Source organism: Phasianus colchicus, chromosome 14 (assembly GCF_987193195.1).
Source record: "Phasianus colchicus chromosome 14, bPhaCol1.hap1.1, whole genome shotgun sequence".
Lineage (NCBI taxonomy): Eukaryota > Metazoa > Chordata > Aves > Galliformes > Phasianidae > Phasianus > Phasianus colchicus.
This window is the reverse complement of record NC_143449.1, coordinates 7,081,905-7,109,401: the sequence shown is the minus strand read 5'-3', so window position 1 is coordinate 7,109,401 and position 27,497 is coordinate 7,081,905. Positions and strand designations below refer to the sequence as shown.

The 27,497-nt window shown below is 41.1% G+C and overlaps 1 protein-coding gene across 4 annotated transcripts in view; it reads left to right on the top strand.

Annotated features, from left to right (window-relative positions):
* DCX (doublecortin) overlaps positions 1–27,497 on the top strand; it is a 124,770-nt gene that overhangs the window by 33,495 nt on the left and 63,778 nt on the right. For all 4 annotated transcript variants that reach the window (XM_090150092.1, XM_090150091.1, XM_090150093.1 and 1 more), the window contains exons 2-4: positions 9,062–9,166; positions 16,564–16,771; positions 18,299–18,689. In XM_090150092.1, the coding sequence (XP_090006218.1) occupies positions 18,326–18,689 (364 nt within the window). In that variant the 5' untranslated portion in view covers positions 9,062–9,166; positions 16,564–16,771; positions 18,299–18,325. The remainder of the gene's footprint in view (positions 1–9,061; positions 9,167–16,563; positions 16,772–18,298; positions 18,690–27,497) is intronic.

Here is a 27,497-nt window from a genome sequence, read left to right as displayed (position 1 = left end):
CTGGTAGTGGGACACTGAGTTTCTCAGTTCTGCGAACGTGTAATGATTCTCTTTGTTGCCCTGCTTGTAACTGTCAGGGCACATCAGATTCACTGCCATTTGAGGTAAGACTTGTTTTATGCATCTGACAAGAAATGTTCAAATGTCTGAGATGCTTCAGGTAAGTCATCTGAGAAAGAGGGTGAGTTTCCTGCACAGGAAACATGTTAACGTGCCTAAAAGAACTACGAAGAAGCAAATGAAGAGTGCATGGGAGTAGAGAAATTCCAGTGCCATTTTATTCAAGCAGCAAGATAAGCATTTGAGTTGTTCCAGTCTGATCTTGTTTAGATCTCAGTACACTGAAATACCTCCCAATGCTCCTGATAGCCTGAGCATGATTTTCATTTTCTCACACTGAAGCCTCTTTGTCCCTGTTTCAATCTTCAAAGCAACCAGTCTGTTAGAGAGGATGAAGCAGTTAAAGTAGTATGCCTCTTGAAAATACTTGGCAGTAAAGATAGGAACCCATTTAAATGCCTTTCTATTTGTCTATGTCTGAAGTCATAGGCTTTAACTTAGCAGTTATTTGGTTTACTCTACTCCTAACTTTCACCCAAAATTGCATTAGTAGCATGAAGTGGTGCAAAGCAAAGCCAAGGACTTTTCAGAAGGAAAGGTTTTCTAAAATGTTGAAGCATGCAAATAAGCTGTGCTTAAATCTAAGCAGTATGCTAATTATTGCTGTCTTAAAGATAATGATGGGAGATATGATTTGCTTGGTTTGAGTGGTACATAGATCTGAACTGGGCTGAGATTCTGATTGAGATTTGGATACCAGGCCTGGAGCTAGTGCCATGAGCAAGCAATAATGGTAACAAACTCAGAGAATTAGCACTGGACGTACACAGCTACGTACACAGCACACAAAATATGAGGCTAAAAAGCTCTGAGTATGGGTGAAATAACATGACTGTCCCAAAAATACTGCAGACCTGGTCAGTGGATATCAAAGGTCTGACTGACAGTCTGTGATCCATTTCCCTTCAGAGACAGAAAGGAGGCTGGGATGTAGCTGTAATATTCTAAGAAAATGGATAATGCTGGGATATCCATTTTTTCCATCTATTATCTACTTAGCACTGCTGTTTCCCCCAGAAAAAAAATGGGATGCTGCTGATTTTCATGCAGCTATGGTTAAAAAGATCTGAATGCATTTTTTTTATCCCACTGTTATTGTGCTCTGCATTGCTATTAGGCTGGCACAGTCCAGTTTGCCTACAACAGTCTTCTGTGGCCTTTGTCTTCCCATTGATGGTTTAAACTAGAAGTTTGGATGCCTTCTATCTTATCTTGCAAATATCTATAGTAGCATAATATTTTTTTTTCAGATAAATTGTTCCTACTTGCTGCTAAATTGAATATCCGGTCTGCTTCTGGTACAGCTTTGAGCTTTGTACTAATTTCTCTCCTAGATCCATCCCAGATACTTAGTTTTCTGTGTCTCAGTTTGCCACTTGTGAAACTGACTTAATTCTTTGCTCTCCCACCTTTCTGACTGATGGGCTTTTGCTACATGTGATCATGGCCACCTGTCTTTTTTTCCAGGGACAATGTGGCCTTCCATGCTCTTTTTTCTCTTGAATACTTTGGTTTATTTCTGTGTATTGCATCATGGAAAAGCTGGTGCTTGGCAACACAAATGATCATAACACATCACCAGCCCTTAATGAACTTCACTGGATGTCTCCAGGTAAGGGGTGCAGCCAAACTGACATTTCCTTCAGGAAATGTTCTGTACCTCCTCTGATTACTCCCTCCCTTTCATTTGGAAAATCTGTGATAATTAAATCACTCCAAAGGAAAGTGATCTGTTGCTATAATTCATTTAATAATTCAGCGTAAGCCCCAGATTTCTTTTTGCACAAATGAAATTTGCCCTGTTCATAAAAGATCAGCTCCCAGGCTACCTGCTTACTCACACAATCCTTTCTTAATTAGATGGCAGAAACTAACAAAGCATGATCCTCTTTGCACCACAGATGACCTTAAGAAACAAAAAGGCTTTTCATTGGAGAGGTCCTGGTAACTCTATAAGAGTATAAAGAAGAACTCTATAAATAGAGTATAAAGAAGAGGCTGAGATTCATTTCTGGAAGAAGATATGAACGTATAATTGCTGTTCGGCCACTAACTACGGGCATTATCTCCTGTTCTCAGGCAGCAGAGAGAGAAGATGGGCTCAGCTGTTATGCTGTGGGACACCCTTAACCTGACTTCTTACTTTTTTCCCATCACACAGCTATACTTCTCTTTGATTTGGTAGGTTTTTAAATACCTGGGTGAAGTCTGAATTAATGTCATCTTGGACATAAAGAGCAATGAGGTTTGGTTTGCAAAGCATAGCATTTTCCTTTGTAGCTTGAAAAGTTCCTGTGTAAGTGCAAGCAGATACTTTTTCCCACTGCATAGTTCAGTTAGTCTAGTGGGATGTAGCATGTCCAAGTAGGGTGCTACTTGAAAAGAGAGCCACAGACATGATTATTCCTGTTGTTTGTCTTTAGACTAACCTTGGATATTTTTGCATTAAAAATCATAGTGGTATAATGGCTATTAGCTCCAAATCCCCACTGAAACGTTACAAAAGGATCCAACTAGAGACCTGAGTATTTAACCATTCCTTTTGCTTTTCAGAAACTATTAATCTATTGAAGAGAAATTCTACATAGCCAGGATTTCAGATCTATGTTAACCGGAAGACCTTGTGCCATCTTTCATACCTGGACTGGGGCAGGCTTTATATTATCTGCACTGCAACAGCACCTGATGCTCATCAGTACTATGATAGTTGTGCCAGCTGGTGGGCTGAAAGCAGGAGGGGGCAAGGAAGATTGAATACCAAAAGCGCAAGGAGAAAAACTGCTACATCCTTTGGTTTATGGCAGTGAACAATTTTTTGTCAACCTGTCCCCTTTCCCCCTGTGGATAACCTGAGAAATCTCTGCTAAATTGCCTCTATGACCTATACAATGAATTATAATAACTCTCTAGAGATTCCCCTCCCTCATCTGTAAGTGTTGGAGGTAGTACTGCTTCCCTTTAGTTAACATTCCCTGCAAAATATCTTGTTCCCAGCGACCCATTGCCTCTGAATTCAAAGTACGTTTGGATTCATAATAGAAACATCTATGAGTTCTTATTGAAGGTCTCCTTCAGCTGTATCCAGAAGCTTCTGATTCCTCAACCACACGAGGAGATTCCATCTGAATAAGAGGGCTTCTTTTTCCTTGCTCATCCCTGTGTTCAGGAGTTTCTGAAGTGCAGAAGATATAACCACATTTCTATTTTCATTTATGTGTGTGAAATCCCTGCAGTGATAACGGATCGGCTCAGCAAGTACAGGATCTGGCTGACGTTTAAACTCTCAGCAGTAACAATTTCATTAACTTTGAGATTTCTGTCACTGAAAAAGAATGGATTGACATGCTAGAAGCCAAAAATGTCAACCACATGTTCAATGTGTATCCCATTATGTTTTATTTTGTGTCAATACTCATTTGTAAACATTAATAGGTAGTAATCAATAGGAGTATCTAGTGGTAACCACTTTATATAGTAGATTCCAGTTGGAAGTTTTTGAATAACCTATGAAATTCATTGTTGCTGGGTACTGTCAGGAATCTGAAGGTTCTAAAACATTTTAAGTTACTTGACGGTAAACATTATACAAGAAGCATTTATAAATAGAGTATAAAGATGACCCAAACTTCAGAGCGCAGGGCAAACACTATCAGGAGTTGGCAAACAAATGGGTACATTTGTGCCCAAATGTTACTTCTCACATTTTACAGTGGCTTCAGAACTATCTGTCTTGTTGTGTATGGGATACAGAACCAGAGGAACTCTAACCTGACCTACGTTTCTACTTTATAGCCAGCTAACTCAGTGTTATTTGTTGATCTCCTGATTGTCTGGTGATAAAACATTCCCTCCTTAAAATCAGCCTATTTCAGTAGCACGTTTTAATTTTGTGGAAAAGGGCAAACATCTTTGTCATGTTTCCACCAAAAGACAGCTTCGCCTATCCCTTACAAAGAAAGACTTGTTCTCCTGTTTCCAGAGAAAGTGATCACAGCTCTATGGCACAGCAGTATTGAATTAGCCCTCTGCAGGCATGACTCTCACATGTAGTTTTCTGAACAGTAATTTTCCTTAAGGAGCCTGAGGGAAAAAAGAGGGAAAAATAGAAGCGATGCTAAAGGCCTTAACTTTCCAGGAAGATAGAGCCACAAGTTGATTTATTTTCTTATACCAACAGAAGACAAACATAGTTACTTCGGCACCTATATTTATTAGACTTTGACTACCATTCCTTACAGCTCATAGAGTGCAGATCTTAAGAACCCACAATGGTAGGAAAGAAAAACAGCATTCCTATATAGAAAAATGCTGTAACACTTAACATTCAAGTGTCCCAATTTTTCTACTATAACTTGATACTGGTAAACACAAGGGGAAAAAAAAGAACAGAAATTATTTCACCTAATTTCCTTTAAGAACTGTGAGCAGCCCTACCTGGTTTTTGCTTTTAACCAATTCTTGCCAACAAATCTGTTGAAATTGTCTGTAAGCACTTACTAGAGATGTGTTGCTTGGTATATTTTGGAGGTTATTTTCTGTACTATTTAGTCATCAAGAATTTGGATCGTATTTTTGTATATAGTAAATTGCTACATCTCTGTGAAAAAAAGTCTAGTTTCTCATGACTGCTCTTCATATTACAGCATCACAATAAGGTAACAAAATAGTAAAGTGTGATGGCTTGAGCTACTTGAGCTAAAGACTCAAGCAGAGTCTCAATGAGGTCTGTATAAGTATGGACTCTTTTTAGTGAGGAAGATAAGCTTCTTCTGTCAGTAAACTGTGTTGTGATGGTTCTCCTATGTAGAGATAGGTGTTCGAGTCAGGGAACTTACATTTCCCAACACAGCATAATGGGTTGGCTCTTCGCTATTTTAATTTACTTAATTTTATTTTATTTATCTCATAATTTTATTTCTAATAATTCTTCATTGTTAGGGTCATCTCTTTCCCTACCCTTATGCTAGCAAATAACATGGAAAACAACTTGTTTCCAATATCTGCTTGATCTTAGGCATCAGTTACAATTTTTTTAAGAGCAGTTCTTTTTTTTCTCTTGCGTGTAAATCCCTCCCCTTGCTTTAGCCTTCTGTCTATGCTATACTTGTTCTCATTCCTCTAACTCACCCCTGCTCTCCACCTCTTCCACAGCATCACAGCTATGTTGGCAGTGGGCCATCTAGCACTCCAGATGGCTGGCACTTGCTGCTTCTGCCACAGGCTGAGGTAATGAGCTAGTTATTTCAGAAAAAAATCCAATGCTATTTACTTCAGGGAATGGTGACACCAGAATAAGTTATTACATGCCTCGTTTCTGAAGGATGTGCTCCCTGCTAGTTAAGATCTCTTTCAGTAAGGTTTCTCTAAATCTGCTCCATAACTCCCTGACTGAGGTATGGAACAGCCTGTTTTCTAATGAAGGTATAGTAGCACCTCTCCTCTACTTAATGTCTGCTTACCCTTAGTATAATCCACATGGTAAGTATTTTTTCCAGCGTGAAGAACATAAGGAAACAAAAGCTCTCTTGCTGGACTAATGCAGCTTATCCCAGTGTGCAAGTAAATTAATGGTACTTGCTGAGGATGGTGTTACATTTACTCATACTGGATTCAATGTTTCGTTGCTCCAAAAAATCCTGCTTCCTTAGATTCAAGGCATTAGATCTTGCATATTGCAGACTTTCTGTATGGATCCTGTTATGCAATCTCTGCATGCTTTATAACCAGCAGAGACTTGATGATAATTGAGCCAAACCAATAAATATTTTGCTTCTGCTGTGTGAAACTGGCTTAAGCCAAGTAAAATGTATATATTTTTTTCTACTAGAAGCTAGTTGTGATCCATGGGAATAACAGCATGTGGAATAGTCACTGCATGGTAGAAGTTGCATATGTGGTGGGGGCAGCAATAATTAAGAATTAATTTGTCTTCTGGTATGTTGATACTCTGCTGGACTGTGGCTAAGCTGGAGAGCTTTGGTAGAGAGTAGTGAAGTTGAAACTGATGGGCAATTGGTTCCTGTTAAGAAATATTCTTTGTCCTGGGGTTTGTTGAGTTCCTTTCCCTATAGCATGATCACAACTAGTGAGTTATCATCCATCCCTGTCACAGCATGAGCTCACCCCAGTGACCTACCACAACCCACTGCTCCATACCAAGTTCAACAGCCTGCTAAATCCTGCAGTGGATTGAAAATGTAGTTACAGCAGCTGATATGAATATTAAAAAGCTGTCTTCTGAAATCTAATTGCATCTCCTTGAAATTGATAGCTATTTGGCCAATGTAAATTAAATAATTTACTGCTAATCTCTATTCTGGAAGAGAAGATAGAAAGCAGCCCTCCAATGAAATAACTCCATATCCTAATTTAAAACAATAGTTTAGTGAATGGGACCTCCTGTTTTCTCCCCTGCTAATTAGCAGGATGTTGCTGTAATCTCTTCCCTCACTATAACTCAAATTCCCCCTTAATAACTCTAAAATGGTCACTTTTTTCAGTATTCTTTCCCTGCTGTGTTCTGCTTGGTACTGATCACTCTGTATGTGAGAAAACTAGTGCTTCTCAATTCCTCAGCTCTTCTCAAGAAAATTCAAATTCCTGGAACACGGCCATGAGCTTAGGGTTTGTTGAAGAGCTGAGAAGACTGAGCAGTTTTCAGCTTCAGATCTAAACTTTCCCTTTGTATATGCAGAAACACAGGCTTTCACAGGAAAGATGAGGCTCCTCTCTGAAGAAACAGATACTCTCTGTATTCAGTTTGTGTAGGTCAGGCTGGCAAGGCCTGGTAGCAAGTAGCATCCTTCTCATGGCTCTTCGTACAGAGCTCAGCTGAGGATGAAGAGTGTGGGTTGTGGCTTGTCTGAATGTGAGTTCTGGCTCTAGTCCTCTGGATTCTGTTGGGTGCCTGGAAACCCTTGTTCTGTGTTTTGATGGTGTGAAACAAAGCATTGCTCCTGCTAAGGAAGCTCCTACTTGAACTCTGTGAGGACTGCCAAACCTGCTGCCCTCCAGCTTTTAAAAATTTAGGGAGACTCCAAATGCTTACAGCCTTCCAAATGTTATCTGCACATAAAACTTAAACCCTCTAATTCCTTGAATTGTTGGTGGGAGGGAAATATTTGAACAGTAATTTTCAGCACAAATTAGGATTTATCCTAGAGCTGGACAGAAGGAAATCTCAAGCATGGGAACATTTTAAAAAATGTGATCTGGGCATGACGTTTTATATTCTGTCTGAATTGGCAGTGTATAATTTAAACCTATATTTCAGACAGTGTTGCTTAAAAGAAACTGGTCCTCTGCAGGGTTTTTGGAAGTATAAAAGAAAACGGAGACTCTTGAATCACAGCGTTCTATGACCATGTGCATGTCGTGCAAGCTTCCCATGCTTTAGCGTTGAGAAGCCAGTAAGAATTTTATAGAATGAGCTATGAAAATGGGTTACGTAGTACCACAGGGATGTTAGTAATACAGTGTGGCTGCAGCAAAGTTTAAAACAGCTGGATGTCTCCTATAGCCTCTCCTTTGAAGTTTTAATTGCAAGGACAAAGCTGCTCTGACCCTCTGCCTGCTACCCACACTGCAGGTCTGCACGGCTCAACAACCGCTACAACCGCCTTAGCGGGTTGCCATCTGCTGGCATTGCCTTTAACTGCTTCCTCCTGGGGCAGCGAGGGGAAGGGCATTTACAAAATTCGGGGAAGCAAGTCTGACGTGCAAATGCCTGATAACATGTTTTCCTTAAGTGTTTTCTAAATCCTTCAACCAATTGTCTGTGTTGGTTTAGCAGGCCTTAAGCATTAAGGGGAAGAAAGCTATGTTGTATGAGGAGCCTGTTCCTGGTGTCTGTTGTAAAATGAAATGATTTCTTATCACCCAATGGGCTACATGAAACAAAACAGTAATTAGCTTCTGCAAAGCCTGCCTTTGGTCTGACGTGAATCAAACAAGTCGCATCCCAGATTGTGTCAATGCAGTGCAAAGCTGTGACTCCATCTCTGGGATTTGTTTCACCCCACATACAGCTCAAATCCCAACTTTGAGCAAGGGTCATTCTGCTTTTCAAGATCCTGTAATGTGCAAAATCAAACAAACAAAAACAAGAACAAATCTGTTCCTTTTTCAGTTTAGGGATGCTAAATCACTTAATCCTACTGGGCAAATGGAGAAAGATTTGTGTAAATCTGGCTGCATCATTGTCAAGAAGCTGCAGTCCAGCCCTAACCACTCAAGATGTCTGAGATGCTGTTAGGTTCTTGCAAGTGTATGCATAATGTGTGCTGAAACTTATAGGAAGAATAACCAAGTTATGGGAATTGATTTGCTAAGAGGAAGTTAAAACAAATCTATCAGCTATACGTTCCTTTGAATTAAATCACTATCATTAAATACTAACCGTATTGTTCAGCTTTACCTGAATTTCTGATCAGAAGTGATTCCTTGTAGTGGGAAGTAACATCATGCTGTACAGACACGGCCTGTTATGATGATGAATAATCATTACATGGCTCTCAGTAGCTGAGTAACAATCAGGCTATGCTACTGCCCACCAAGTTGCAGGGGAAGTGAGCATGTTCCAGAGCTGGCAGTGACCTTGCAAGTCATCAAGGCAAAAAGCCTGTCTACTCGCTCCTTTCCACAAAGCAGGAAGGAGGGTGGGAAGTGCAAAGTGTAAGAGACTTTCTTCCATTTCTTTTGCCATAGCAATTCATCAGATGGACTAGCTGTTGTGCCTGCAAATCTTCTTGGCACGCTACAGCACTGCTAGTGAAGCATGGTGGCTGCTTATGGGTGCATTGTATCCTCTCTTTCTAGGAAGCAAATAATGTGCTTGAGAGCTGCACTTCCTCCAAACTGATATCGGAGTCCTCGAACGAGGATTGCTTTGCACTCCCGATACTCAATTTCACCACATGGTGGCATCGTTGCTGTCTTACAGATACCTACAGCCCGAGGAATCAGCCCAAAGACGGATATGAGGTTTGCACCGAGGTTTTCACGGACATCCCGACGATGATTGCTGCGGATGCCTGAGCTTTCAGGGGTACGATGCAGTTTCGTGCTGCTTTGTGAGCACGGTGGAGGTACTCTTTGTGCACTCAACTTATGCATTCAATCTCATGTCTGGCTTACTGCTTCCTGTCACATCTGCCAACCTCACAGGGAACCACTCTGCACTGGTGTTACTCTCTCCATGAATGGCTTGGGTGTGATGTGGACGTTCCACTCTTTTGTGATTAACACTGAAGAAAGTAAAACTAGATCTCCTTTCAGGTTCCCCTTTCACACCTCTACAGAAAAGGCAGGGAAGGAAACTTAAAATGGATATCGCAAAGAGATGCGTAGGAAATGTACCTTAAAGTAAAGAGATGATCTTTAGCATGGCCAACTCAAAAGTGAGTAGGATCATATGGTCAAAAAGCAAGGCAAACACTGCTCTTAAGTACTGGCTTTCAGAATTAGACCACAAACTGGGGAATCAGCCCGATCAGCAGCGCTGGGTCCAGGATCAACACAGGGTGACCACAAGGAAACAAGTCACGACTGTGCCCAGGGGCCATGCAAAAACTATTTGTGTTATGCTCTGGGCCTTGAATCAGTCTTGAATAAAAGATACTTGAGAAGTGCTCCATCTGCTTTCGGAGTTACTAACTGAGGATCAAGCTGTAAATGTTTGGTGAATTGCTTGATGAATGTAACTCACATAAGGAGCTAAGCAATTTAATTTTCTAAATGGAAACAGAATAAAACATCAATTCAGAACTGCAAAGCGCTTAATGGGTGCAAAGGACAAAACAATTGCCTGTTAGTATTTAAGGCTGTGGCTTGTTTCTGTAGTGCGATTGCAATCAGCTGATCTGCTTTTCTCCAGTGGCTGTAGCAAAGCAGGAGATGAACAAAATTAGTGGCTGTGATGTGTGTGGGTAAATCTGTCTGTCCATTAGCCCATGATATAAAGGTAGTAGGGTGACATTCTGCTGGGACTTGATGTGTACTCAGCACTAGGAACTGAAACCTGTTGTAGGAGTACCTTCACTTGGCAGTTCAGCAGATGATGATAGAGGAGAGAACAGTGGTTACGACCAACAGGACTCTCAGTAAAGCCAGTCTGGTACTAATATCCTTTTCTTACAGCTAGCAAGGAACAAATCTGATGTTTTGCACTATTATGGCATTTCATCAATTGATTTTTCTGACTTGAGCCACTTGTCTTCAAACATCCCACATAAAGACCACCCTCAAGTTCACAGTGAGCAGAGAGCTTGTCCCATTTGAACATGCTAGGGTTTCTTTTTCTGGAGTTTGAAGTCACGGGAAATATCTGCATTTCTTTATGCTTTCTGAGTAGACCCCTTTTGGCTCCAGCTCTAGTGATTAATATGTGTTAAGAATTGTGGAGTATAAAATGGAAGCCTTTTCTATCTGGTGCCTGAAATCCTACAATCTTTGCTTGTTCAGAGTGTTCACATAGTTGGTTCTGGGTAACCTTTTATGAGATCTTGTTAAATTGAATGTACTGGTAAGGATACCTTCAGATGAGAGATCAAGACTATCTTCTAATATTGTTCTTGATCCAAACATTGGCTGTGAAGCCTGATGTTCTGGTACAGTTCTACTGTTCAATTAAACAGTGGTTTACAAACTTTTCCAGACCAGGGTTTTCTTACAATGGGGAATAAATAATCCATAAGTAGTATGTAGTAATTTTTTATCTTACATTGGGGGGAAGGTTCATAATAAAAAGAATGTATACAGTGGAATATACAGGATACAGTATACAGGAAACAGCATCAGAATCAACACTGGAGTTTCTGGTGTCAGCTTCTCACTCAGTAAAATCACCATCATTGAATCGTAAAATGACTTGAGTTGGAAGGGAGCTTAAAGACCATCTAGTTCCAAACCCTGTTCAGATCATTTCAGCACTTTAAATAGAGTTATCTGAAAGGCCATGTCTTAGGCTTATATACCAAAACCTTTGTTTTGAAGATGAAACATACATGTAGCTCTTTGTAGGTACTCTAAGGGTATCTAAAGTCCCTGGATGTATTAAGAGCTGCTAGGGACAGGACTTTGCATTGGCACCAGAAACAACTGATATTGCTGGCTCCTGCATGCAACCCCAGCTTTTCAAAGCCTGGTAGTGATCTGGGAAAAGAATCAGAATTGTTTTAGTTCAATGCAGTGTTTGCAGAGCTGGTTCTTCCAGCTGGAAGAAGGTGACTGAAGATGTCAGAGACAGCCTTGTGTGCTGTAGCGTATTTTATTGTTCTCTCCATTCTGACTGACTGTAACAAGTCTGTCCTTCTGGAATGAGACTGTATCAGTGCAAATAAGGAATCTCTATATACTGGTATTTAAACATCTATCATTTAGTGTGTTTGTGTATTTTGATTTGTGAATTTGAGCAGTTAAATTTTCATTTTAAAGCAATGATTATCAATAATTTCTTAAAGATAAACGTGCCTGAAGAACAATGGCAGATTTAGCTAAGCAGTATCTGCAGCAATGAAAAAATCATTTACTACTGTTTTCTGTGAAATTTTAGGATAAAACAGATTGTTTTATTGCTTTCATAGGATGGTTCAAGTAGCATAAAAGAAGTGCTTCCCCACTCTGCTCTCTTCTTTCATGGAGAGTATGAAAACATCAGAGCTGCCTCTCAGCTCTGATTGTTGGTAGGTGAGAAAGCTGAATGACAATTGTTTCTACCGTGTAGCTGACAGTTCAGCACCACTGCACAACAGCTGAACTTTGCCAGAATCCATGCTTTAAATACTAATCTTCTGCCAGTGGACAGGTTTTCTTGTGGCTTCCGTGGGACTTCATCACCTGTGCTCTGCCAGATATGTTGGCACAAACAGGATCTGTATCTGAAGGTAAGCCCTCTGCTAGTAATAGGTGCGTCCTCCAAAGACAACATGGGCATCAGTCAAGGTTACCTATGGGCAGTGTGTTGTGGTATGTGGACATGGGAAATGCTTGGCACAATGGAAAAGGAGGATCTGTATAGGCAGGGGACTTCTGTAGCATTAGAATGAGTTGATTCAAAACTGAACTCACCTTTCTTCCTTGTTTATGACTCTTTTTTTGCCTCCTCTTAAAGTTCTGAAACCTTTGTACTCATGTAGTCCCTGCCCATCACAACAGGATGATCATGATTTCTCTCAACTCCAAATTTCACGATGAGCCTCAGAGGTTGAGAGCTCCAGGCTGGTATAATTTGTCCCTTTATTACCTCTAGTCTTTTCCAATGCTTTGCTCCAGAGTTTAAAAAAACTCCTAATGTCTCCTAAAGACAGTGAAGGTATTTTTCATCTTCAATTGAAAATTTTAGTCTTGTAGGTCAATTATCAAGAAATTAGTAGTCTTGATCATGATGCAGCCCATGGACAACCTCTGAGGAAGGAGACATCTAGATTTCTTGTGGTTTTATTTGTCCTGACCTTGGCTGGGACTTGCAGACTATATACCACGCTTAGTTTGGTCAGCAGAAACATACTGACAACCTTTGTGAGCTTCTGCATGTTCCCCAATGTAGAGGCAATGCATGTGGCAGATGTTTCCATGGCTTTCTGCAAGCTTTGCAAATTGCTGTTGAGGGAAAACTGCGTCACTGAACTGCCTCCAAAATTTGCCTTATGGAACCCACTGAATGTGGCAGGATTTGCAAAAGGATACCTTGGATGAGGGTGTTTTGTTTTCTCTATCAAGAAATTTGTTTTGAGCCATGGAATATTCATTCATCTACGTGATTTGTTGTTTTGTAGAATGGAGGGAATAAGTCAGATGAAATCTAATGTAAAAGGTATTTTTTGGATGAGTGTTGTGCTTTTTAGTGCTTTCTTATATCTGAATGTGTTGGGAATGTCTTCGATGAGTCACTGAATTAATTCTTTGGACTGCATTGTTTCCAATACTTAAAAAGGGCTTATTAGCACAGGGAATGGCCTTTTCACTTGTAGCATGCTTCTTGTTGATCCCTCAGAGGAAGGAATGGCTCCTTTCTCCTAACTTTCAGCAGAAGTTTATCTGATGCCAAAGTAATCTGCTGAAGTTGAGGGGGATCTGCCAAGGGCGTGGGGCTGCAACAGCTCAGAAGCATTAATTCAGCACAGCTGGAGGCTGTCTCCAAAGGAGTGACAGGTCCCACCCAAAGGGTGGTGTTGCTGTGGGATGCAGGTGAGAACCTTACATTCTCTGGCTGCTGCAGGTGGCCTTGGAGCCCAGCCAAACTTATTGGAATCTACAGCTTCCAACCTTTCCTCCTTCCACAGACAGAAAACTCTGTCCCTTCTGTTCCCTGGGGTTTTCAGTGATTCAGGCTACAGATGGGCCTATACAGCCTCTGCAGATGGTTACAAGGCAAGGAGTGGGGCAGCTATGCTGTGAAGGTAAACCTCCTACTTTCCTGGTAATAAACTGAATTTGGCTCACAAGCTTTGGTATTTAAAAGACTTTCAGATGTGTGTGGTCTGTATAAAAATAAATATTCAAAGGAAACTAACATTGCATGGTGAAAGTCTGTGAAGTGCTCATTGCTTATAGTACTGTGTAGGAGAAACTTAACTCTGTGGGCCAATATAGGATAGTTCTTCAATGAACTATCAGCTCCTCAGGTTTAAAGGCTGCTGCTCTATAGTTTCAGAAGTGAGTTACTGGCTTTATGGATCTTAGGTTCTGACTGCCTCAACGCATTTGACAGAGCCCTGAAATAGTTATTTGTGATTTCAGAGCGCTTTGGCATAAAGATCTCATCCAACAAAGCTTCGAAAGGAGTGATCAGATATGACATCTTCAAAGCACTCCAGAAGCATGGAGGTGAAAATAAAAAAATTAAACATGCATCTACATAGACTGATTTGACAATGATGATCCAAGTTTTCCTACAAAAGCAGTGACCGCTTGGTTTTATTTTTTCCGAAAATTTTAACTGTGGTGCAGCCAGACTTCAGCTGATTAGCACCCTTACACTGTGATGTGCTATGAATAAACAGAAGTTTTATAGAATTCAGGACAGTATTATTAGCAAGGCAATGGAAGGCTGACATAGAAAATACTTAAGACTGACTCCTGATAATAGAAACTGGATTTTGTATGTGTACATGGGGAGGTTAGCACATATGTATGTATATGTGGGGAAGCAGCCACAAAATCTCTTTTATCTGCACTCTGCTCTTCTCTGAAGTATCACAGTTGCCTGGCAATGCCAACAAACATGTCTTTTTCCAGATTTAGTTACATAGGCAGAAGTCTAAATGTTAGCTTCCTTGGAGGAAAGATGATTCACCTGATTTGAAGCAGATATTTTAATCTGAAAAGCTATATTTGTCTTTCCTTTTTAGCAAGATGAGGCTATTGATGGGAAGAAGAATTTTTCCGATTCTCGGTACCTCATGCTGCCTAAAACGGTTTAGATTTGTCTCAGGGAATGATTCTCTTCTGAAGTAAATAGGTTTTGACCAGCATTAACTCCTTGGGGCCAGTGAAGAAGTATTCATCAAGAAAGGGCTGTTTGTTTCCATGCCATATTGCCAACCAGTGTCTGTAGAATGAGATGATTCTGCTTTCATTTGCAGAGAAGCAAATGTGGTGTGATTCCACTGGGAATGTCACGTCAATCTGGCTTCAGGGCTCTTCATCTCCAATGATGCTCTGGCTGCTGAGATTCTTCTTGCCTATGGCAGGATTAAAGGGGACAACTGTACTTCCCGTGATTTGGGCACCTTATACAAATAACTTGGTTACACCAAAGATGAACATTGTTACCACTGATTGTAGAAACCTTATCCTTCAGTCAGGGTATACCAGGATTCTTGCCAGAGTAAATGTGCTTAACCCTGAATGCTTTTAAAAGCAAGTGCCCATGCTCAAAAGCTTATGGTAGTACCCTGAGCAAACATACACACACTTCATTTTCTCATTGGTGGATGAGCTTTCAGGGTTAGAAAGAAGAGCTGTCTTTTATTACTGTTTGAGACTATTTGCTGTCCTCACAGACTCTATAGAAGTCAAACTTGGGAGATAATTTGTATGGCATGAATTTACATCAGCCTTCCACCTTGCCACGAAATAGTATCCAAATGCCTTAGGCATGCACCACTGAAGACTAAATTTTATTTCCTTTCCTCTATTTTTGCTGTTACTGCATTGAGCACATGTATAATAATTTATGCCTTTGCATTTTAAAAATATGAAAACTTAAGACAGTCTCTTGTATAGTATAGGGAAGAATTGTTTATCATTGTTTATCATACAAGTATCATTGTCTGTCATATAATGTGGACAGATTAAATGCATGGTGATGAATGTCCATACATCTAATTTGGGAATGGGAAGGAGAGTAGTTCTGTGGTTTCCTATGTAGTGATTCCACGAAGCACAAAGGGAGCAGATGATACCTTATATGAATGAAAAAATGGTTTAGGGGAAGGAGAAAACTTTTCACAAATGTTATGTGTGAAAATTGCTGGGAAGGGGTTTTTGTTTTTGAGTGGATTCAATTCATCAGCACTAACTGGACAATCATCTACAGGGCAGACAGAGCTGGAATAAATACTTTTTTTTTTTTTTTTTCCTGTTTAAACACATAATGTGCCAGAATGAAGAAAATCTGATGTTTTCATTCAAATCAGACATAGCATTGTTAGGAAAGATTTCCTTCTACAGATGGGAAGACCCTCCCATTTCCAAGCCTTATTCCTATTTAAAGTAAAGATGATACCAGCACCAGCAGGGTTAGGAGTGGGGCTTGCAGTGCTGCTCCTCTACATACAGAATGGAAATCTCTCTTATAAAGCAGGTGAAAGATTTTGTTGTCTCAGGGAAAGAGGCTAGTGCAATTTTAAAACAGCTGAATTCTCCTGCAGTTAAATCCAAATTCTCTTTTGTTTGTTTGGGATATAAGCCAAACTGAATCTGTTGTGTTAGGTTTGTGTTGATTGACTCCATCCTGAACCCTTTGGGTACTTGAATTCAGAGCTTTGGTTTTGACTTATGTCCAGTGTTAACGGAGAAACATTATTCAAGTGCACTGCATATGTAACCACCAAGTTCAATTGTCCCTTCCTGCTTGCCAGTGTAAACCATGAATGCTGTGTGAAACCAGTACAGCAGCAGGACTGGGCCCAGTGCCACTGGTTAACTTTTCTTCTTAGGTTGCTTTACTAACACACTAGCCTTGTGCCAGTATTGTAGGACATAGTAAACTAGTAACCATGACCTCCCTGTATTGTAATCCTATAAAAATGATGCATCAGTCTAATTATGCTCGATTTTCAGTGGGGCCAGATGCTTTCTTGGTGGAGTTAAAGCCAAGGAGAAATTTACTTCCTTCAGAACATAAGCCCCAAACTTATCCCTTTAAACTTTTTTTTGCTTAACCATCTATTAACATATCCAGGGCTGGAATGAACACACCCTTTTTTTTTTCCCCTTCAGATACAGAGAAGATTACAATAAGATGAATGATGATTAGAGTAAAAACCATTGAGGCAAAGTTACCATGAAGGGATCGAACAAGGCACTAGGACCTAGGAGGCGTCTCATCCACCCTGGCAGGAATTTCTTGCTTGGAGCTCAGACAACAAAGGCAGAGCGAGCCTGGTTTTCTTTCTCTCAGCATCTCCACCCTGCGCGCTGAAAACCGGTGAGTAGAGCTCTTTCGAGTCACTTGCATGCAGAAAAGTAGCAGATGTCAGATGGAAGGAGGAATCTTTCTTTTAGTACCTTACAGCATCTGCAGTTCATTTTTATACAAAACCTCCGAATCCTCTGTTTCATTCCCGAAGTTGCTTGGATGTTTCATTGTTCAGTACGTGTCACCCAACTGAATATACCCCAGCTGGCATTGTGCGGAAAACATTCCTAACTTAGGGTTTCTCTGCAGATTGCCTGCATTGTTATCTGCTTTACCGCAGGCTGAGGACAATGATTTTTCTCGTGCAGGTCACAGTGACATTGTAAAACACAGCGAAGCAGCGGTTCTGGCAAATGTGAGGGGTGGGGAACTGATAGCAACAGCTTTTCCTAGATTTTACCTGGATACCAAGTATGGGATGTAAATCGCATTTCTGCCTCGTGTTAACATGCAAGCAGCCTACGTGAGTTGCATGTTTCTAGTTTACAGAGGGAATGAAAGAGCAGGACTGGGGGGATTTCTCCTCCTTTTGTGTTGGGGTTTGGTGCAGGGGGAAGGTTGTTCTTAAGCATAAACTAAAGACCATGCGAAAATTCCTGATTACTGTCTGTCAACTCAAGTCTCTGCTTTTATGAGCTCTTCCCTTGCGCTAGAAGCCCCCCTGTGCTCAGAACAATGAAAGGTGAGCTGGCAGGGGCGGAGTGTCCCTTGGGCAGGGGGCACTTCCAGCAATTAAATCACTTAAGACCAGGAGGGGGGGGGGGTTTGAAGAGTTGGAAATAGCTCCTTTATTTTCTCCTCTTCATTAAAAGGGAGCTGAAATGCAATTCAGAGGAGGCTCAGGCTGCTGAAAAGGGCTCACAGAAGCCTCGTTTCAATGACAGATTTTTCTTTCCAGTCATTTCTTCTTAGAGATGTAGGCTGGTCCTGGGAATTGATTGATGGGCTAGGAGGGGGCTGCGGATAGGGGGAAGGGTGGGATGGATCTCATTGTTAACCCTTATTGAACAGGCTGTCACAAAGAAACTGCTTAGTCCCCTGCGACCATTCTTTCATAAATGCCAGTTTATTCTAATGTTAAATATTCAGATGCTCTGATTCCTTCCGTGATTCGACAGATTGAAGGGCTGACTCACTGGGATCTCCTTGTTTTCTGTTGCCAAAAGAAACCTCACAGGGCTCAGAGGTTTAATTCACTGCCAACTGGTGTTTGGATGGGTATTTGGGGGCTGAGATGCAACTCCCTTTGGTCTCAAGTCCCAATTTACTACACTTTGAAAACTCCCAGGTGCAGGAGCAGACTGTTCTCTAGTAATATGTTCCCTGCCCCCAGTAATTGGATCCCTTTCACAGCGAGGACCCCTCCTACCCTCAGTCCCCAGAATCGATACAAATCTGGGTCAGGGGAGGGGATGCTTCTCAAATAGATCTGGCCTGCTCCAGATGTAGCTCTGTCATTTTTCTTGCTGGACTGTAGCTCCGCTTGGCTCTAACCTGTCCTCTTCACACTCCTTTTCTTCCCATCTTCCTGCTCAGCTTCAGATCTTTAGGGTTCACCAAACTATGGAACTTGATTTTGGACACTTTGACGAACGAGACAAGGCGTCCAGAAACATGCGAGGCTCACGTATGAATGGGTTGCCCAGTCCCACTCACAGTGCTCATTGTAGCTTCTACAGAACCAGGACCTTACAGGCACTGAGTAATGAGAAGAAAGCCAAGAAGGTGCGTTTCTATCGCAACGGGGACCGCTACTTCAAGGGAATTGTATATGCTGTGTCTTCCGACCGCTTCCGAAGTTTTGATGCTCTCCTGGCTGACCTGACCCGGTCCCTGTCTGACAACATTAATCTGCCTCAGGGAGTCCGTTACATTTACACCATTGATGGATCGCGGAAGATTGGAAGCATGGATGAGCTGGAGGAAGGTAATTGGCATTGCTGGCTGGTGCAGTGAGGAGGCGGGGTGAGAGGGGGGCTGCACCACTTCGGCCTTTTCTTAAGGTCACATTTCTTTCTGGCCCAGGGACGCTTCTGCCCCTCTGTGTTGAACCTGCCCCATTTCCTTCCCTGCACAGACATGCAGAGGAGTGTGGGAGCCCTCAGGGTGCCTCCAGCATGCTTGCTCTAGTGCAGATGCGGAGCTTGAGGGGTGTGTCTTACTCTGGACTAGACATGGCTGTGTGCATGGCTCAGGGGGCTGTCTGAGGGGATCCCTATGTCTGTCCAGACTGGGCCAGGGTCCCACTGGGGTTGGACGATTATGAGTAGAAAGTGCTATGACTGTATGTGTGGGGGGGTCATGCAGTATATATGTAACAGGGTTTCTGCACGATGTATGATGGGGGTAGGAGGGATTTATGCACAGTGTGTAAGGGTGTGCAGTATGGGGCTCATGAACAATGTGTATGGGAGCTGGGATGTGCAGGGGATTATGGAATGTTGGGATGTGGGGTTGAGTGTGTTTAAGGAGGTGTGTTAGCGGTTCAGACAGCATTTGAGAAGTGTGGAGGGGTGTGTCAGGAGCTCATGCATTGTGTTTGGGAAGCAGTTAATGATCAACGGGTGTGCATGGAAAGGGGATGTTGAGAGGGGTTGCACTTGGTGAAATTTGAGGTTTTATATGTAGAGATATGTGGAAGAAGGTGTAAGGAGGGTTCCTAGAGGGGGTTCATGCTTAGGGGGCGTGTTGGAAGGGTTATGCTCAAGGAGTGTTGTAGAGGGATATTGGGCTTTGTGTGTAAGAGGTGCTGGAGGATTCCTGCACAGTGATGTGTAAGGAAGGAGTGTTGGGGGGGGTTCATATGCTGTGTATGAGTAGGGTTCATGTACAGGGTACGTACAGAAGGTAGGTATGTTAAAATGATGTGTGCGTGTGCAAGGAAGTGTATCTGGGGAGTGTTTCTACAGAGACTGTGTGTGGCGGGCTGATGTGGGCCAGGCTGCTGTGGTAGGTTTGTGGGAAAGTATGGGAAGACATCTCATGCATGGAAAAAAGGTCTGAGTGTGCAGGAGATGCTTGGTGCAGGTCAGAGTGCCTCTCTGTTTCTAGAGAGGCTGGCAGTGTGCCTGTTCCTTTGAGCATCACCTGGGCTGTGGAATGAAGGAATTACCATGGAGTTCAGCCACTGCAGTGGTGGGCTGCTGCTGAGGGTGCTGCCAAGAGGATGCCCAAGGCAAAAATCACTGCACGGCCAGTCCTGCATCCTTGCCTGAGGCATGGCCACAGGTGAGCTCTGCTGGTGGCACAGTTTGAACAGGGTGCATGGAGAATGCCCACAATTGCTCTGCTTTTTTCAGACCAATTCAGACACTTCATCCTTTGTTTGTGCCTGGAATACTCTGATTATCCTATTGCAAAAGGAGAGGTGCTTTCCTCTCTTCTTTGTTTTCTTCCAATCTGAGGGATGTGGTGACTTCAGAAAAACCACAAGGCTTCTGCTTTAATAAGACAGTAATGTAAGCCCCTGAACTGCTGGGGCAACCTCAGCAGGGAATCATCATGTGACCTTGACTTTAGCCTCTTTTCCTTATCTGTCAACTGGGATACTCATTTTCCCAAAATAGTTTGTGGGGAAAAGCACACAATGGAAAAATAACATTTTTCATAGAAGAGTTTTACTAGGAACAAGTTAATGCTTTTCACAGATATGATGCAATCCTAGTAGAGTTATTCTCAGCTGAGTTACATACAGCTGTCCAATGGGAGTGTGGCCTCCCTAATTTTAGAGATTCTGCCATATTTTTCTCATCACTTTTAATATGGCCACAGCCTATCTCTAATGACGGCTCTCAGACCTTCCTTTTTTTTTTGTCAGAAGTTAACAAGACTTTCATAATTACACTTGTTTTACAATGAAATTTGTGCTGCAGATAAGAAAGTACCTAGTTCTTCAAAATACATTGTTTTATTGATTGGGGTATAGGCAGAAGACACTGACATTTGAGTTCTGGCTTTGTTCTACCAAAACAGTATCTGGAAACAGCACTGAAGATGTGACACTGAAACAAAAATGGGATTGTCTGTGTTGCAGTATCCCCAGCAGAGCATTAGCTAGGAAAATACAATCTGAGCAAAATGAGAAAAAAATAATCTAAGATCTTAAAATGCAAAAGGAGATCTATCTGCTGTTATTAACAATTTAATGATAATATTCCCATAGTGCTAGTTTAGAAAGGCAATCTTGGAGAGACACAAATACCATGGTTGCAAACAACCCTTTGTTAAACCATGCTACTGGTCTGTGTGTTTGTGTAACTGTGTACTAGGTACACATGAAAAAACAGAACTTCAGCATGTTTGCAGTGTGGCATGCAAAACAATACAGACACTTGACAGTATGTTTGCCATAAAATTAACTTTCTGGTTAGAGACTGACAGCAACTAAAGCAGTTTTAGTTGCTAAAAGGTGACTAGTTTATTATTGTAATTTTCAATAAATAAGTAGAACCTAGGAAATGAAGTTATTGGAGGGGCTAACTTCAGTTTGATTTTCAGTAGCTCGTAAATTACCAATCACACCGCATTCTAGGTACTTGACTAGTCTGTACGATTAAAAATGTGTTTATATTGTATAGTCTGAATGTACTTCTGTAGGGTAGAGAATGATATTGCATAATACCAATAACCTCAAGACAGCAGATATTTCACATGAACAAAAATACTTGGTGACTACATACTAACTAATGGTTCTTGGAAGTAACCCTTTGGATCTCTAGGGTCAGACTTGGTAGACTGGAATTAGGGGCCATTTTCCTAAGGTTCTTGATGAACGTATGTTTTTCTTTCCAATCTAAGATGGAATAAGTGAAGTCTTTTCTACTCTTCTGGTCACATCTCATATCTATCAGCTGGGATGTGCCTCTTGATCCTTTCCTGTACTGAACTTGGCACTGTCTGCTTGTTCTGTACTGCCTCCTGTGCTAGACTTGTCTATGTTCATGTCTCCCAATGACTTTCAAAGTCGTCTTCTCTGATCATTTTTTCTCTCTTGCTATCACTAATAAAGATCATTTTCATTCACTACATTCACTGTCTTAATCTTGACTCCTTGTTTTCATCATCAATTTTAATGTGTCTGTAAATATGCAGAAGTACATGCTGCCATTGTTTAGAACTGTATTCTTTCTTTATCTAGATGTTGATTTAATACAGTAGAGCATCCTATTCACTGTTCACCTCATCCTGACTATACGTAAATTGCTGACAGTGTCCTCTAGTTGCATGTTCTTCTGACTGAGTCAGGAGTGAATATTGCACCCAAGCGCTTCTATCTATTATGATTGTTCTAATCAATAAATGAGTTTTGGAAAAGAGTACCAGGTGAACTTTCATTTTATAATGAGTTCTAATGACCAAGACTTAGGAAACTCCCTGCCCAGAGAAGTTATAGTCTGAATATGTCAAGGTGCAGGAAGGTGATATTACCATTGAGGAACTGAGATGGAGGAAGGCAGCCTGGTTTGTTTGTCCTAATTTCATAGGACAGAAGAAGATGAAAGTCAGGGTTTGATCTTTCTTGTTCTAGTTCATTCCATTCCTCAGTCTTTTTCAGGGCCTGATCAGGGGTCTGGAGGTACATACTTCTATCAAGTATTTTATTGTAAAGTGGACTTTGGTCCTATTTCTAGAGTCCAATTTTTTGTGAATAAAGATTTCTTTGAAGCATATGGTAGGGGTCAGAAATAAATATGAAATAAGCCTATATTGACTATAAATACAGCATCGATGAGGCACGGTAGGTAAGGCCAAAAATGCAAACTATGGATTAAAATTAATATTTGAGAGACAGTATGTCTCTCAAGCTGCAGAGCTTCTCCTCTGTGAGCTTCTGGTGTGCCAAGGCTATTAGGCAGGGTCAGTGGGCCCATCATATAGTGGATTTATACTCTTGTCCTGTGCTGGGCTGTTCTGGTCTGAAATCAGCTCTTGCCTTAGTTTAAACATTAGAAAAATCTGAATGGAATTATGTTTTGTTCACTGGGGTTTCATCGCAAATATTCTTGGGTTATGTATGATATTTGAGGAAGTGTTTCCAAGCTTTTGTATTCTGTCATACCCTGGAAAGTCTTTTCTGAAATCTTGTCCAGGAATGTTTAAAGTAGTCACAGGAGAGGCTCCACCTTGGAGCTGTACAGAGCCTGGTGCGTGTTGGGACTGAGGGCTTGGTAGGAAGCACATGGAAGTCTCCACCCAATGTATGCATGTTCCAGTTTATCTGGAAAGCTGAAGCTCCTGTAGTCCAGTATTGAAACCTTGGTAACTTAACATTGTTTGCTGTGACTGTTATCCTGAGAGGTTGGTTAATTATATCCCGTATAACAATACGTATTATTGTTCTGTTTTATTTCCTCGATCATCTGAGCTGCCACACTAGGACTAGTATGGTCCCAGTAGATAACCTGGCATGGTGAATTCTTTATCATGTAGTTGTGGAGGCAACTTGGTAATCGTGCATTTCATTTTCTCTTTTTTTTAATATTTTTATTTTTCCAACAGAGCAAGAAGTGCTTCTCTCATGAGGAAGCTCCATGTGGAAGAGCCAAAGGAAGCTCTTCCACTGTTCCTTTTGCCATGGTGAAGTAGATCTTGAGGCAGAAGAAAATCATTTTCAGTGCATAAAGTAGCAGGAAATTCATGCATTTGAATTCAAGGGCCTACTTTAACACAATATACAATGAACTCTGTGAGGAGTTAAGTCCACTTAATTCCTACTGAAGTCACAGTAAATCCCATGGAACATGAAAGCTGGGCACAGTAGCAAAGTCTCAACTTTGAGGCAGTAGAGCTAATAACCAAAATAATTGACTGCAGTCTACAGAGACAGTTTTTGGAATAGCTGCTAGCAGTTAGACTTTCAAAATGGCCTCAATCCAGCTTTTCCAACTTTTCTCAACTTCTGCACAGAATTCATTATACTTGAAAACTTGCTGGTGCATACAAAACTTGCTGGTGCATGTTGAGAAAGGATAACTTTTTTGTTTGTTTGTTTGTTTGTTTTCTTTCCAAAAGTACAGCCCGTCATTGTTAGTATTGTCAAAAGAAGCTGTTCTAAGAGGGTTGAAGGCTTAGCACTCATCTTGAGCTTAGAATCTCTAAGAAACCTTCTCTAAGGCAAACCTTATCTTTGCTGAGATCATCCCTTCTTTAGGAGCTGAATAATCTAATCGCCTTGTGCTTCTATCAAACTAGTAGCACAGTGATGTGTACTGCACGTATAGCCAATACAGTTGTATGATACAAACCATGGTTCAGGTGGCAAATATGCTGACTTATTCTCAAAGCTCTACAGTCAGTCCATCTATTGCTAACAGTAGGATAGAAAGAATAAATAAATGCCCTAGCTGGTCTGATGGCACAGTAAGAAACAGTGATACCTCCGGAGCACGCTGTCATGATGCCAAGTGCTCAACATCCGGCAGGGCTTTGGCTTTGCAGTCCAGAAAGGGCATCTTGCACTGACCTAGACTGCACTAGAAAAATGCTGTTCTTAGCATCGCTGCTCTCATGCCTGTAGTGCCACATTCAGCAGCAGTTTTGATGTTGTCTGGGATGATACTTCTCATCTTTACCAAAGCCTCCATGCCCATGTGAAATTCTCTTTGGTGCTGCCATTTGGGGTTTTGTTTGGAAGCAGCAAAATGGCTGTTCACTGTACTTTCTCATGGTTCCAGCTGTGTTTCTGCATATGTACACAGCTGCTTATTGTCTGAATATACGTTCCTGAAAATATTTGTGTGCAGGTTTTATGTTCGGGGTGGGGAGTAATGTACCTCTTGGAGTTATTTCTTTGACTGAACCTCATATCTGCTTCCTCCCTTTCTTTGTTATGCAGTACACTTCTACAACCATGCTGTGCTTATCAGTTATATTTCTGGCACAAATGCACACCTTGAATTCTCATTAAGGACTCATCTATGTATTGATGTAGCAGAGAAACCACTCCTCTCTGCTAGAAATATTCCCCCGCAAGATTTCTCTCCTTGGTGAACCTATTGCCACAGTGCACATATTCAAAACTGGAAAGTTCAAATGACTTCAGACCATTCTTGCTTGATTATACTACTATCTTATGGTAAAATTTGGGTAGAGCTCAGCTGCATAAAATGAAATAGCAAATGTTCCTGGCTGGCAAATGGTAAAGGGGATGTGCCTTACTGAGGAATTTCATTGATATGGTTATGATTTGACAGCCAAAAACTAAGTTTGGAAATACATAAATTGTAGTTAGTTTAAATTGAAATTAACACTTCAGGTTATATCTGTGGTCAAGGAAGATGGAAATGCCTTTTCCTAGGAGCTATATAGCTATAACTGTGGAAATGATGTGGAAATGAGCCACTATTCTGAAGAGTAGAGCATTGTCACTCTAAGCAAATTTCTGGTCAGTTTTAGAATTCAATAAAATATCTGCTAGGGATCAGGTTAAATAAAACCAAATGAGAATGGACGGATAACATTTTCCACTTGTGACTGTGAGTATAATCTGAATGTTTTTTCCACAAGTACCTAGCACTGCATTTGTGGAAGCAAAACATAGGCATTTTGCATTATGCCATTATTGCCTTTGGAGTCTGCTGTTCTAAGTACACTAAGGAACTACACAGCGCAGTGAAGAATTTCAAAGGATTCACCTGGAGTTAAGAGTAATAGCACTCTCCTAAACTGACCAGTAATATCTTAAACTCAGTTTAAAATGTGGAGCTTATTTATGGAAAATACACTAAGACTTCATGTTTTTATAGAGCACAGCATATACCTACACTTTATTTAGTTGCGGTCTCCCAAAATACTGTGTAAAAAGAAGTTATACGCAAGCCCAGCACCCCTTTGGTAGCTAATTGCTACTATTTTTCAGGTAGGGAAGCAGAGACACAGGTCGGAACCTTTCACGGAAAGGCAGAGGTGAGAATAGGGTTCAAGTCACTTATTCCTCATATTGCATTTAGGTGCAGAAATCCCTTTTCTCAAAGCATAATGTTACCATTCTGTTCAGCATGCTCCCAAAGGCTCTGCTGCCTGGGAATTATCAGCTTGAGGAAGCTCAGGTTCTTAGGAGGGCTAATTCCCCCGTTTGAGCATCTCAGACTCATTGCTGTGCTTCGTACTCAGTTATGAAAGTGCTGAGAAGCATGGGCCTCCTCTGCACCAGATGTTGCTTGGCTGACGCAGATAAATAAACAATGGCTTATCGCTTATTAATCTTTCTGATTTAACTCATACAGTATTTCTTGAAAAAATCAGTAACTCCAGTGGGGATTCTTCATAATGTATGGAACTTTGTGGGATATTTTTTCTTCTATTGAGTCCAATTCAAGAAATGTGAGGCACTAAAGGAGCTTTGGTTATGGGTGCTGTATGAGCAGTTCATCAAGGAGTTCTGCTGATAGCACACATACTCCAGCTCCAGATTGATTGTTCACACCAACAGAGCCTCCTGCTGGGGTTCTGTTAGTCTGGAGTACACTAGTTAATAAATAGTATCCATCTAGAGACTTGTTAGATTTCTGCCTTCTGTGTTTCTGTCATTACTTCGGAAGGGACAACAATACCTGCTGTAAATGACTTCGGTTCTCTGCAGTTCAGGAGACAAAAGCTGCTGGTGGGGGTGTAACCACTGAGAGCACACACTGCTTTCTGGCAAGTGAAATACAAAGTCAGGGCAAAAAGGAATCCAAATAATTGAACAACCAAACATTCTGCAGCTTTTCAATGGATTCTTGTGAATTGAAACACCAACGGCAGTAAGGGCATAAACAGTATGCGCTCCTTTTTTTTAAGCCTTTAGTAAGGCCTCTATGTATGTGTTATTGGTCTCTCCATGGTTCTGTGAGGGAATCATCTCAGTACATTCACTAAAAAATGCCATTTAGTCATCAGACAGCTCAAACTTTGTGAGCACTGTGTACAAGGTATACGTTTCATGCTTGGATCATAAATTTTTCTGTGGAAACCAGCAGGCTCTTTGGAAATCCGTATTTACACCTTTGACAAATAGATGTGAAATCCTGCCTGGAAAGATTCCATATTGAAAAGCCAGATTCAGATGCCAGGCAGGCTTTTCAAAGGTATCCAGGCCATAGAGTTTGTAGGAGGTAACAGATAATGCAACTGCTTCTGTATATGAAGAAGGATTTTTTTTCTTATTCAAAATGGCCTTGATATCAAAATATAGATTTAACTATCACAATACCTAAAGAACTGTAGGATCAGTCCAACAAAGCACCAAAAGAAACTTCATAAAATCCTGCAGGTACCCATTTTATGTCTTCAGTTCCTATTAAAATTTTATCTAATGGTGAGACAAAGGCTTTTTCCTCTATCACTGTTTTTGTTTGTTTGTTTTTTGTTGTTTCTGTGCATCCTCAAATGCTCAGCAGCCTGAGTCATTTCAGACTAGACAGCTACATTCCCTTAGGGAGACTGGGAGACTGTTTTACAGTCTCATTCTAGTAATAAATCCTCTAGGATCCATCAGACTTGCAGGCCCCAAAGAAGCTCCTACAAATCCTTCTTTAAGGTGATTTTAAAACCTTAGGTAGATAGAATCCTGTAAATTACAGATGAAGCTTGAAACTACTTTTGGATGAGATAGAGGAGGGCTTTATTTCTTTTTCTTTTTTTTTCCAATGAGTTACTACTAGGATTGTGTAACATTTCACCCTTCTCTACTATGTCTATATTTGGTCTTAATATATTTTTGGTTGGTACCAGCCATTTTATAGCAAACAATGGT